Source organism: Protopterus annectens, chromosome 4.part1 (assembly GCF_019279795.1).
Source record: "Protopterus annectens isolate FY-2018-M chromosome 4.part1, PAN1.0, whole genome shotgun sequence".
In the NCBI taxonomy this organism is placed as follows: Eukaryota; Metazoa; Chordata; order Ceratodontiformes; family Protopteridae; genus Protopterus; species Protopterus annectens.
Genome location: NC_056734.1, coordinates 306,815,439 through 306,827,756, shown reverse-complemented (window position 1 = coordinate 306,827,756; position 12,318 = coordinate 306,815,439). Strand labels below are relative to the sequence as shown.

General features: G+C 34.9%; 1 protein-coding gene across 8 annotated transcripts in view; it reads right to left on the bottom strand.

Annotated features, from left to right (window-relative positions):
* Positions 1-12,318, bottom strand: part of LOC122800839 (uncharacterized threonine-rich GPI-anchored glycoprotein PJ4664.02-like) — a 662,067-nt gene that overhangs the window by 393,949 nt on the left and 255,800 nt on the right. For 7 of the 8 annotated variants that reach the window (XM_044070146.1, XM_044070147.1, XM_044070150.1 and 4 more), the window contains one exon: positions 2,719-3,978. In XM_044070146.1, coding sequence (XP_043926081.1) covers positions 2,719-3,978 — 1,260 coding nt within the window. The remainder of the gene's footprint in view (positions 1-2,718; positions 3,979-12,318) is intronic. The other variant, XM_044070152.1, reaches the window with a different exon arrangement.

Here is a 12,318-nt window from a genome sequence, read left to right as displayed (position 1 = left end):
AACCAGGGTCTGCTTCATTATATGTAGGAATGTGAATGACAAAATTCTAGGTAGAATACTTCAGTTATTAATTGTGGTGAGGACTAATCTCAAATGCAGAGATTTGTCATGTAAACCTTCCAAACTGACTCAGCATTCTTGTTGACTGCCACCATCTTATCACCCGAGTATAAATTGTTTGTTTCTCCAAACTTTCAAGAATTTAGACAAAGAAATGCAAAACTGCATTTCTCATCCCCATTAGTGTATTACAATGGGCTATGCCCTGCAAACTCCCCTTGATTTTTGCTTTATTTCATTAATATTTTATTTTCCTTTATTGATAAATCCTTCGGGGTCACAACTAAATCTAATAACTCTGCTGCTGTCTCCTTATATTCCAACTATGTTACCAAGGTGTTAAACTCCATGCCATTTCATCTAAAACTCAAAGACAAGAAAAAAAATCTTCAAAGTGGTGCCAAAAGAGCATCTCAATAATAATTAGCTGTGCTTTTGCACTGCCCCTAGTTAATTCCATATGAAAACCACAGACACTAGTACAATTTAATTCCAAACACTCCCTTTCCCTTCATGGCACTTATACAACCAAACATAGTCTTCCTGTCTCACTATATTCTCATACATTTTCACCACCCACCTTCTTAACCCTCCCACCTCTTAAATCCGCTCATCCTTCCCAGTATCCCTTACAGCTTATATTATTAACTCGGATATCAATTACACCTCCGTAGCGATCTTCTTAAAGCCATGTCTTTTTCTCTTATCTCTTCTCTTATTATCTAGTCTCCATTTTTCTCGTAACTCCTCTTTCCACCAATACTCTCTATGTCTCTGTTATTTCTCCCACTGACTTTCTAACAAATAGAACTCACTCATTTCTATGTCTGTCTTCACCAACCAACCAAATTATATTCACCTGGAAACTTTACATTTTCACTGTTTTTGTACATATGGGAATTAGAATTACTGAAAAACCTGGATGAATTTGACCCTATTGCAAAACTGATACTTTTATGGCTTCACTCTGTATATATGATTTTTGTCTTCATACTCTGTATGTATAATCATTAACCTATGGAAAAAATGTTCAACTTGATTTTTTCAAATGTTTTTCAAATGTTTATAAAATTGTATTGAAGCTTTTCTCGCTAGGCCTGTACTGAAAAAAGATTTATCATAGTAGGACTTTATTGGTAAACAAAACTAAATAAATATATAAATTAATAAATAAATAATACATAATTTGCCAGAAGTGCTAACCAAGACATAAATGAAAATATAGTCATGGACCCTGAAGTTTGGGTTGATATCGTCCTCCCTTTTGACCATCATGTGACAATGCTTTTTTTTCAGAAATCCTTTTATTTAATTTAGCTAATTGGCAAAGGAATATTATCAAGATCTACTAATCAGTCCCTTATATTCGGCACTGATCAGTCCAGTTACTGACTGCAATGCCCCTTTAGGGTCTAATTCACTAAATGTATCTAACAATTAATAATACTTTGAAGAGCTGAAGATTCTCAACAGAAATGATCACAGGCATAAAGTCTCTGTGCTAACAAAAGAGGCTGGAACCTTTTATAGCCTTTTGAAAGTATATTTTTGCCACACTCTGTTAAAGACTCTGTTGTTCAGGACCTCCTGTATGTCTGCACGTCCAATTTCTACAGCAGTACTAGAACCATTTACCTAAATCTTTGCCAAAATATGAATAGAATATAGTAGGCAGGCAGGTTAACAACACAGCAATTCTCAAATCTCTGGAATAAATTTGCACTTTATGCTAAGCAGTATAACCCACTATTTTCTGTCAACATAACTGAAATGAGTGGATGGCTATCCACAAATTTACTCTGGCATTAACGAGTATGGCTGGCCTTGAGAAATGAGGTGTGGCATAAGGGAAATTACTGAAAATGCGTTAATGGTCATAAGAAATAATGGCCTTGGAATGTCAGTGAAACCTGTGAAATGAAAACTTAATTTTTTTAAACATTCCTATTATTTAAACAAACAAAAGGGGTTGTGGTGTGGGGACATGTTGCAGGTGTCACAAAGCTAACACTAACTACCATCTCCAATGCACTCAGAGTAAAGGACTGTGACAGAGCATGCTGCTGTCACTGATGGTATCATGTCCACCTTCCCTTACCCTGAATGACATGTCAGCTTAATGTCACTGTTTTACATTAACTAATTTCCCATTGACTACATCCTGTTCTCTTATATGTTAATTTTGGAAATTTATGCCAGAGAAGTAAATATAGCCTTACACTTTTATGGCAAAAGACTAAAATGAATGCACAGAATAAATCTGTCATTGTTATAGTAGATAATATTTCAAGTGCAATCCTATTTTGCCGAGACAATAACTCCTATTATACGTAGCCTTACTATAAGTCTATAATATTTCTTCTTGTTGAGATATTTTCTAGTTGTGCTAAAATATTATATATATATATATATATATATATATATATATATATATATATATATATATATATTATAATTGTTAAATATTTCTGACAGCATATTGGCCTAAGAAAAAACAGGGTTCTTTTCCTTCATCCATGTTATACCCAGTTTTAATCATAATATATGACTTACAAAATTAAAATAAGCTAAAAACAAAGGGGGCTTGTGGTCTATATGTTGTAAGGGATGATAGCACTTCAGCAGATTATCTCAGATTTGTAATACGTGTAGACTTACTCAGTGTTGTTGCATTAAGTGATGGTGGCACTTCAGTGGATGTTCTTAGACTTAGTGCAACAGCTGCAGACTCACTTGGTGTGGTTGTATTAAGTGATGATGATACTTCAGTGGATGTTCTTAGACTTACTGCAACACCTGCAGACTCACTTGGTGTGGTTGTATTAAGTGATGATGGTACTTCAGCGGATGTTCTTAGACTTAGTGGAACAAAAACAGACCCACTTGGTGTGATTGTATTAAGTGATGATGGTACTTCAGTGGATGTTCTTAGACTTAGTGCAACACCAGCAGACCCACTTGGTGTGGTTGTATTAAGTGAAGATGGTACTTCTGTGGATGTTCTTAGACTTAGTGCAACAGCTGCAGACTCACTTGGTGTGGTTGTATTAAGTGATGATGGTACTTCAGTGGATGTTCTTAGACTTACTGCAACACCTGCAGACTCACTTGGTGTGGTTGTATTAAGTGATGATGGTACTTCAGTGGATGTTCTTAGACTTACTGCAACACCAGCAGACCCACTTGGTGTGGTTGTATTAAGTGAAGATGGTACTTCTATGGATGTTCTTAGACTTAGTGTAACACCCGCAGACTGACTTGGTGTGGTTGTATTAAGTGACTGTAAAAACTTGGTGGATGATCTCAGACTTGTAATACCTCCAGACTCATTTGATGTGGGTGTATTAAGTGATGATGGCACTTCAGTAGATGATCTCAAAGTTGTAACACTTGCAGACTCACTTGGCACTGTTGCATTAAATGTTGATGGTATATCAGTGGATGGTTTTGATGTTGTTATTATACCCCCTGCAGTCTCACTATGTGTGGTTGGCTTAAGTGACATTAGTGTTTCAGTGGACGATTTCAAACTTGTAGCAATGCCTGCAGACTCATTTGAAGTGGTTGTATTAACTGCATGCGCTACTTCAGTGGATGGTTTCAAACTTGTAACACCTGCAGACTCACTTGTTGTCATTGTATTAAGTGATGACGGTATTTCAGTGGGTGATCTCAGACTTGTAATACTTAAAGACTCACTTGGTGTGGTTGCCTTAAGTGATGATGATACTTCAGTGGGTGTTCTCAGGCTTATTGCAGCACCTGCAGACTCATTAGGTGTGCTTGCATTAAGTGATGGTGGTACTTCAGTGGATGATGTCAAACTTGATGCTGCAACACCTGCAGACTTACCTGGTGTGGTTGTATTAAGAGATGATGATATTTCAGTGGATAATCTCAGACTTGTAGTAATACCATCTGCAAAAGGAAAATAATGTTTTATCTATCAGATTTATTCATTATATTCATATGCCTTGACCTTCTAATATCATGTAAGTAAGACATAATACAGTGACTATTTCCTGTGAAATAACTTTTGAGCATGAAATTGTCACCATTTTTGCATCCTGCAGTTTCATGGTAGATTTAGTGCAGCTTGTAGACCTGTTCCCCTTATAAAATGTTAATCTGTGAATTTAGTTTACTTACCCATACCTATCTGGCAGTTGTCTTAGAGGGTTAAGTTGCTGTTACTGAGATGTCTGTTGTGGTCTAAAAGTGCAAAGTTTGATTCCCTTAGCCTCCATTTTCTGTACATTATGTCATGTACTCTATTTATCTTCATACTTTCTTTATTAGATACCTGAAATGTGTAGTGCAGAAAAGAAACAACCCACCCCCTAAAAAAAGAAAAAAAAATGCATACCTCAAAAATATCTGTGGTATATACTTGCAAAAGGTATTATGAAGTACTATTAAATCAGATGTATTTCTACATTTCTACATTTTCTTCAAAAACTGACCAATTCACATTTTATGTATTGTAAACTACAATAATCTCATAATCATATACGTGAAAGATCAAAAACAGTCACAGAAAAATACTCAAAATAGTTTCTTCAGTATCAAAAAAATAATTGTCAAAATTTATATTTGTCTTACGGCATCATTTGTTACCATATAATAGCATTAAGAACAAGTTGTAGAAATCTAATACAAAATCTCATATATCAAAATACTGATAAAAGAATTAAATGAAAAACTAGTAGAACATAAAATGGCACACAGTAAATGTTTGCAAAATGTATTGCTCCATGTGAAAGTAAAATGACAGAATAACTTTTCCGAATTCTACATTCATTTTCATTTGGAAATATAAAGCAAAACTCTCCAGAGCACAAAATGTTCATCTTTGCAGTAGAGACAATAATACTGTATTCTGGGATGGGTCTATATCACATAATTGAAGGGTAAAAACTCCGAATGTGATAACATCGAAACCATAACCTCAAATGCTTAAAACTCCGAAGACTGAGAACAGCAATTTTTTTTTCCCCCAGGGAAAAAAAAAATCACTGTTCCAGTATAAAACACGAAACACACGAACACTACAAACTCATTCTAATGTGGGGGCATGTGCCCCCCCCCACCCTCACGTGGGGGGCTGTGCCCCTCACACCCCCCCTACTTAAATATACCAACTCCGAGATTGCACCACAGTGGAGGAAATAGCGAAGCAGTGGAAATGGCCCACCAAATTCTTTCTCTGGGAAAGAATTTGATGTTCTGCAGCTTCAGCATTTTTAGTCTTCGAACTTCTGAGTTTGAGGTTGTGGCATTCATGGTTCTCAGCTTTTGAGCTTCCAATATACACCCTTCCAGGACATATTGCTTTACAGTGTAAATAGTTTGCCAAAAAATAACACAATTCTCAAAGTTAGCACTTCCAACCTATAAAAGTCTTCATTAGCCTGCATGCATATTCCTGACATACTTGCTTCATTAAATTTATTTTTTTTATTCTGGATTAGAGTCACAGTTTCGCAGCAATCGGATACCTTATGAAAAGTTTGTGATTTACATATCATAGCTACTAGTTTTTAACAGCAATTAGTATAAACCAAACAAAGTAGTGTGAGCAGTGTACTATTACTCATGTGTGTTGTATAAAACAGATTGTGGTCCATACAAGACTTTCTCCAAAATTCTGATGAAAGTCCATTTATAGAGCCTCACAAAAGTGCTTCACCTTCTTACAGTCCTTTTTAGAAATGCTCAGAAGACTTTCTCTATTAAAATAAATGGTATACATCACAACTGTTCCATTACTGGAAATTGAAATAATGAAAAACAAATGAACAGTTCTATTCCATTTGGCAAGCAAATTTCTCTCCTGTATTCTGGTGCAAAAACAGTCATATAATGAAAAATTATTTGCTTTAAAAATTTGAAAATGCCTTCACAAAATAAATTAATTAAAAATGGAGTAACAGCAATCCATAACAACTAAATGGTTTCTACCTACGTAAGTAATAAAATAGATGACAACCAAACAGCTGTGACCTAAACTAACAACTCTGAACTAGTATTTTAAAAAGGAGCAGAGCCTAGCTACTATAAGTTTTTTGGGTGGGTTAAATTCCTGAGGTTACTTGAGGTTGTTGCTGATTCCAGGTATACTTTGATACTTTAATGTATTTTTGATGTATTTCTCTTTGATATCTAATGACTGTTTCTGTTTTACTCATTCACTCAAATACCATGCAAATTTGCTTTGCTGATGTTTGTCTTCTACTATCATATTATTTATTGCTTGATGGATATACCTGCATAATTTTTCCTATCAAATGGTATAACACCTTTAATTGTCAACTATTCCACAGCAGTAATGGTTGTCTTTGAGCTAATTATAATTTCAGAAATAGTTTCAAGGAGATATAAAAAAAGTATCAGATATAGACTGTAACAAAATTCCTCTTTGCAGTATGCTGTTTACCTTATTTGAATGTATCACCTTAAGAAAATAGAGGGCACAGACTATCTTACTAATTGCAATAGTGCAAGATACATCTCCCCTTTGATTAAATACCTGAACTGCTCATTGCATACAGAACTAGACAGACTCAGAATTACTATAGCTGAATTCCGATGTGCGACTCAAGAATGTGTGTTTGTTTGTGTGTATGTGTGTATATGCGCATGCTTTGTGTTTGTGTATGTGTGTGCATGTGTGTGAATGTCTGCACATATGTACAAGCATATGCATGTATGTGTTGGTTACTATAAAAAAAAACTTTGCATTTTAATTCTACTTTTAGATTCTATATTAGAAAAAACATTCTAGACTATCAGCTATTAGATGTAAGTCACAGTCCATAAAAAGACACCATTATACTCAGTTATGGAGACCAGATGTTTCTTCAGTGAGATGAGTTCTTGAAAGACTTATCAAAGTGGTTAAGCATCAGACTGCACTGGAAGTGAACAGATTGTTAATTCACTGAAAAAGTTAGAATTGTGTGAGAAAGAAGTAAGTTATTATATTTGTACCACATATATTATTTTATAAATTGTAGATATACAGCTTGATTTTAGCATTACCTGATTTTTTATTTGAGACATAACCTTTACTTTTTAATTAAGAAGGATATGGCTTAAGAATGAGTACGGTATTTTCCTATATTAGGTCATTTGAAACAACTTAAAGTTTGGTAAATAAAATAAAGCTGCTTTATTAATTTATTTTTGTTTATTTACATTTTGGGTAGCAGGGTAAAGCACTGATTATAGCAGGCCAAACTGCAGGCTTAACTTGAGCTTCTTTCAAAATATCAGGCACAAAAAAATGAACAATTACAATGAACAGATGAACACAAAAGTAAAATTAACTAGTCACAAAAAAGAAAAATACAGTTTAGGAAATGTATGCCATATTAATACGTACAATTTACAAGGGAAAACTGGATTTGGAGCATTAGCATGAAAATACTGAGAAGGATTAGCCTTGGAGACTGTAGGGGGTAACACAGGTGTTTATAGGACAAAGCAAGACATAACATTTAGTAGAGGCACAGAGTCCAAGGATGCCAGAGAACTTAAAAAGGTAAACATTATAAGACTGACATAAAGAAGGAGAAAAAAAAGTTGTATGAAACAGTATTATAACCAGCAGAAGAGCAAGGTAAATGGGGCAACGTGTAAGAAAATTAACCAATTGCAGAGCAGTGCTGATTAAACCATATGTCTTCCATTCTGACATTTGCCTTTGTATTGCTTGAACAGATGCTTCCAGCCACAGTTTTGGAGTAATTTCAGAGAAACTACAGTCAGAGATATGTAGTTCAGTAGATGAGGTTTCAAGAGGAGGGTCACCTTAACCATGATGCCTGCGGTTGTAATTTGGGAAGGTAGTGAGATGTTTAATTTCAAGCAGAGAAGGTGCACATCAGTGGAGTAATCTGAACAGTTAATAGCTAAGAAGTAGGTTGGATTTGGTTTGTACTGAGAACTTCTTTGAACTGGATAAAGTAAGGCTATGTTACTCAAGGCAAGGGAAATTGTTGACGAATCTTCATATTTTGTTATAAAATGTTTGTAGTGTTGATGTGTTTATATTAGAGGAGCTGGTAAATAATAAATTTGAGCTATATTCAAATTGTGTGAGCAGGATACCTTTTGCAATTGCTGATTAGTTGTCAGTGAAAGCAGTGGAGATATTTTCTGAGTCGCATTGATTTTAGATAAAGTTAAGAGATTGGTTGTGTCAGGTGTATAAGTATCTGAATCAAGTGGTGGTGTGAATAAAGTGGTTATGCTGGTCAAACATTTTGAGGAAGCTGGGAACTTTCAAAAGTCTTTTTTGGAGGATAGTGATTAGTTTTTTGGAGGTGATCTAGGGATTTAGGTTGAGAAGTTCAGTCTGTAGATGGGTTTGGATTACTTGTTGTTCTGGGTTAGATCTTTTGATAACCAGTGCATTTAGCATTTAAGAGAAATGGTTACTGGGTAGGCCAACAGTTATTTATAAAAACTGAAAAGGTATTTGGGCAAGTGTTGATCCCTGTGGTACACCTGAAAAGAGGCTGTGCAAGTCAAAGAAGGGTCAGTCTTCTCACTAAAGTACTGTTAGTTGGAGGGTCAGTCTTCTCACTAAAGTACTGTTAGTTGGAGGGTCAGTCTTCTCACTAAAGTACTGTTAGTTGGAGGGTCAGTCTTCTCATTAAAGTACTGTTAGTTGGAGGGTCAGTCTTCTCACTAAAGTACTGTTAGTTGGAGGGTCAGTCTTCTCACTAAAGTACTGTTAGTTGGAGGGTCAGTCTTCTCACTAAAGTACTGTTAGTTGGAGGGTCGGTCTTCTCACTAAAGTACTGTTAGTTGGAGGGTCAGTCTTCTCACTAAAGTACTGTTAGTTGGAGGGTCGGTCTTCTCACTAAAGTACTGTTAGTTGGAGGGTCAGTCTTCTCACTAAAGTACTGTTAGTTGGAGGGTCGGTCTTCTCACTAAAGTACTGTTAGTTGGAGGGTCAGTCTTCTCACTAAAGTACCGTTAGTTGGAGGGTCAGTCTTCTCACTAAAGTACTGTTAGTTGGGATGTCGTTGAACGTTGACTTTTGTACTTGTCCCAGATGTTGTAAGTAAGGATGGTGTTTCAGTGGATGACATGAAAGTCGTTATTAGAAAATCTATGAAAGCAAATGTTCTTTTGCCTTTGCTGTTAATGCTCTTCAGAATATTGTAACTAACTAAATGCTAGGAAAAAGATAGGTAAGAATCATTGTCGGTGAATATTCAAATTTTTAAAAGTGTATTTTAGAAGGTATTTTTCAAATCTGGATGGTTAACCATAATTATATGTTAAAATACACATAAACATTATCATTAATGAAGTAATATATATTGTAAATGGTTTACTATGGTAAGATCGAAGTGGGGTCGGTTGAACCCACTTCAATCAAAGTCCGGAGGGCGAACGGTGACAATGCTGAACCTGATATTGTCAAAGTACGAATCTTGCCCCTATCTCGACACATGTTAAACCCCATTTTGATGTTGAAGATGAGTTGTATTTTGACAATGCTGGAATTTGACATTGTCGTTTTTCGCGGATGTGGGTCGACAATCCCATCATTCAATGGGGTCCGGTTCGACCATATGATAGTAAACTATTGTAAACACATAATTTCTTCATCCATTTTCTCATTGAGGTTGTTGCTTTCCTTCCTGCACATCCACGGTTCCATATGTACTGTAGGTGTGAGTTTTTCTTGATTAGCTTCCTCAGAGCACACCATGAAATGCATGTGGAAAATGTGTGGAACCAAACCTTATGGCATTAATTGTTTGGTTTGTGCTTCAAGAAGCATCTTTGTATTTATTTATTTATTTTATTTTACTAACCCCATAATTATGTGTTTTTAAACCAGAGTATAAGTCAGGATGAGTCACAGCACTGTTACTGCTATAGTGTCACCTACAGACGAAGGTAGCATCTGAGACTCAAATCACAATTAATCAAACAGTTTTGGTATCTTGTACTGAATTTGCTAAATGTGAAATAATTTTTGCACAAGTTCCTAAAATGTGAATAAATGACTGTTGTTTTACTGTGCTGACTTTAATGATTTATTTGTAGGTGAAGAACGGAATACTAATTATTTCTTAATGTAGCTTGAGATATGACATCTGTTCTTTAATTAAAAAAAGTGAAATCAAATCTGAAAATAAAAGGGGCATTGTATACTGCTACATCTCACACTCTCTCTAATGTGTATGCATATGGATAAGTGTACTGTGATGAATCAATGTAAGTGACAAAAATAAACTAATTATGATATAGGGAGCATGTTCTATTTGTTTAATGCTACATTTAATGAATACTTCTGTCTCGAAGTTCCATAAATGAAACCTGCTACATGCTATGTAGTTGTGTGGCTAAGCATGTGTTTGACTGCTAACTCAAAAACTGACGTGTAATTAAGCAAATACAATATAACATGAACTTGCTGAGTATACAGTGGGTATCTGGCCCTGAAGTTAGTATATTTAAATATAGGGGTAACACTGATTGTTAAAGTGGTTTTTGAAAAAACTACAAACAATAAAACTGTTTAAAATGAACAAACAAGCAACACGGCTGTATTCTCCTCATAGAAAAGTTTTATTATGTTAGCGCTTTCATTTGAATACATTTCCAAACTTCCTCAGACATCCTTTGTGGTTGGTGCAGCAGTTTATATTAACATTCAAATAATCTACATCATTGAATCAATCAACAAATTAATTAAGAATGCAATCCATAAAAAAATAAAAGTATTCATCCCAATTTAAATTTGTATTACTACCCTTGATAGATGATATTTAAAGCAAAATAAAATCATTTCATGTACTATATTTTGATCACCTTACAATACAATAAAGACAACATATATATACAAACACATATTAATCTAAAAGGGCATTAAAACCAGCTCACAGTCCTTCAAAATCAATTTATTATGTTTTTATGTGAGTGAAAATTATTATTTACCTATCTAATTATTTACGTTTCAAAGTGCACATAATAGAGACATATTCATTAAGGCTTGGGAAAATGTGTGCAAACGTTCGAATCTGCCATAAAAGTTCATTTTCCTCTAGTTTAAGTGCCCATGGTCCCCCTCTTATGTTATATTGCTCTTGATGTAAAATTGTAGCCGAAATTTATGAGTAGGGAATTCCAATGTGTGCCTAGCCAATCCGTTAGTTGTATTTCCTTCCTTTATTAATGTGGTCGACATGTTCATATATTCTTTGCCTCATTGATCTCTCGGTCTTCCCTATATAAAAGGACTGACATTGTTGGCATAGTGCTGCATACACAATCCCCTTAGGCTCACAGTTGTATTTCCTATTTATTCGGTATACTCTATTTCTAATATTAATTTTATTACCAATCAATATGTATTGGCATTGATGACATCGGCCACACTTCGACATTCCTCCATTTCTTACAACTACATTATTTTACCATTCTAATTGCTCTTTTAAATTCTGCCCACGTCTATATTTATTTATTTATTTATTTTACATTTGTTGACCGGGCTAATCTAACTGGATATATGTCCATTTTCAGTAGAGGATCAGGGAGAAAAGTTCCAAGCACTAGCAATGACAAAGAATACATTATATAGTATTGGTCAAATAAGTTACAGTACGTTGGCTATGTTGGTAAGAACAAAATAGTAATAAGTCATTTAGTAGGTTGAAGTTAATATCCAATAGCAGAGAGATAAACAAAATTACATTTTTTTTTATATAGATTACAAAGTAAGCATCAAAGAATATTATGGAAGAGAAGTGTAAAGAGAGCAAGAAGGGGAATGAGATGTCAGTCAGGGTTAGAGCATGGACAAAGCCAGTGAGATTTAAGATGTTCTTTAAGACGTTTTTTAAATAGGAAAGTTGAAGCAATGGTGGATAGTTCAGTAGGAAGCTGGTTCCAGTTTTGTCCCCAGCTTTGTTTTTTGACTTAATAGTGGCAACAAGGAGCTTATTAGCTGAGCGTAGTGTTTCAAGATTTTTGTATGGTGTAATCAGATTAGTGAGGATAGGGGTATTGTTAGGGTGATAAAGGATCTTTTGGGTGATAACTAGTTGTTGACAAAGTAGTTGGTTTTGCAGTTCTAGCCATCCCAGTTGTTTAAGGTTAAGACAGTGATGAGTTCTAAATGGGGTGCCAGTAGCAAATCTGGCTATATTATTATAACTGGTGGAAAGTTTAGTAAGGTTGTTCTTAGATAGATTGGTATATATCACAGAAGCATAGAACAGGGTAAAGATA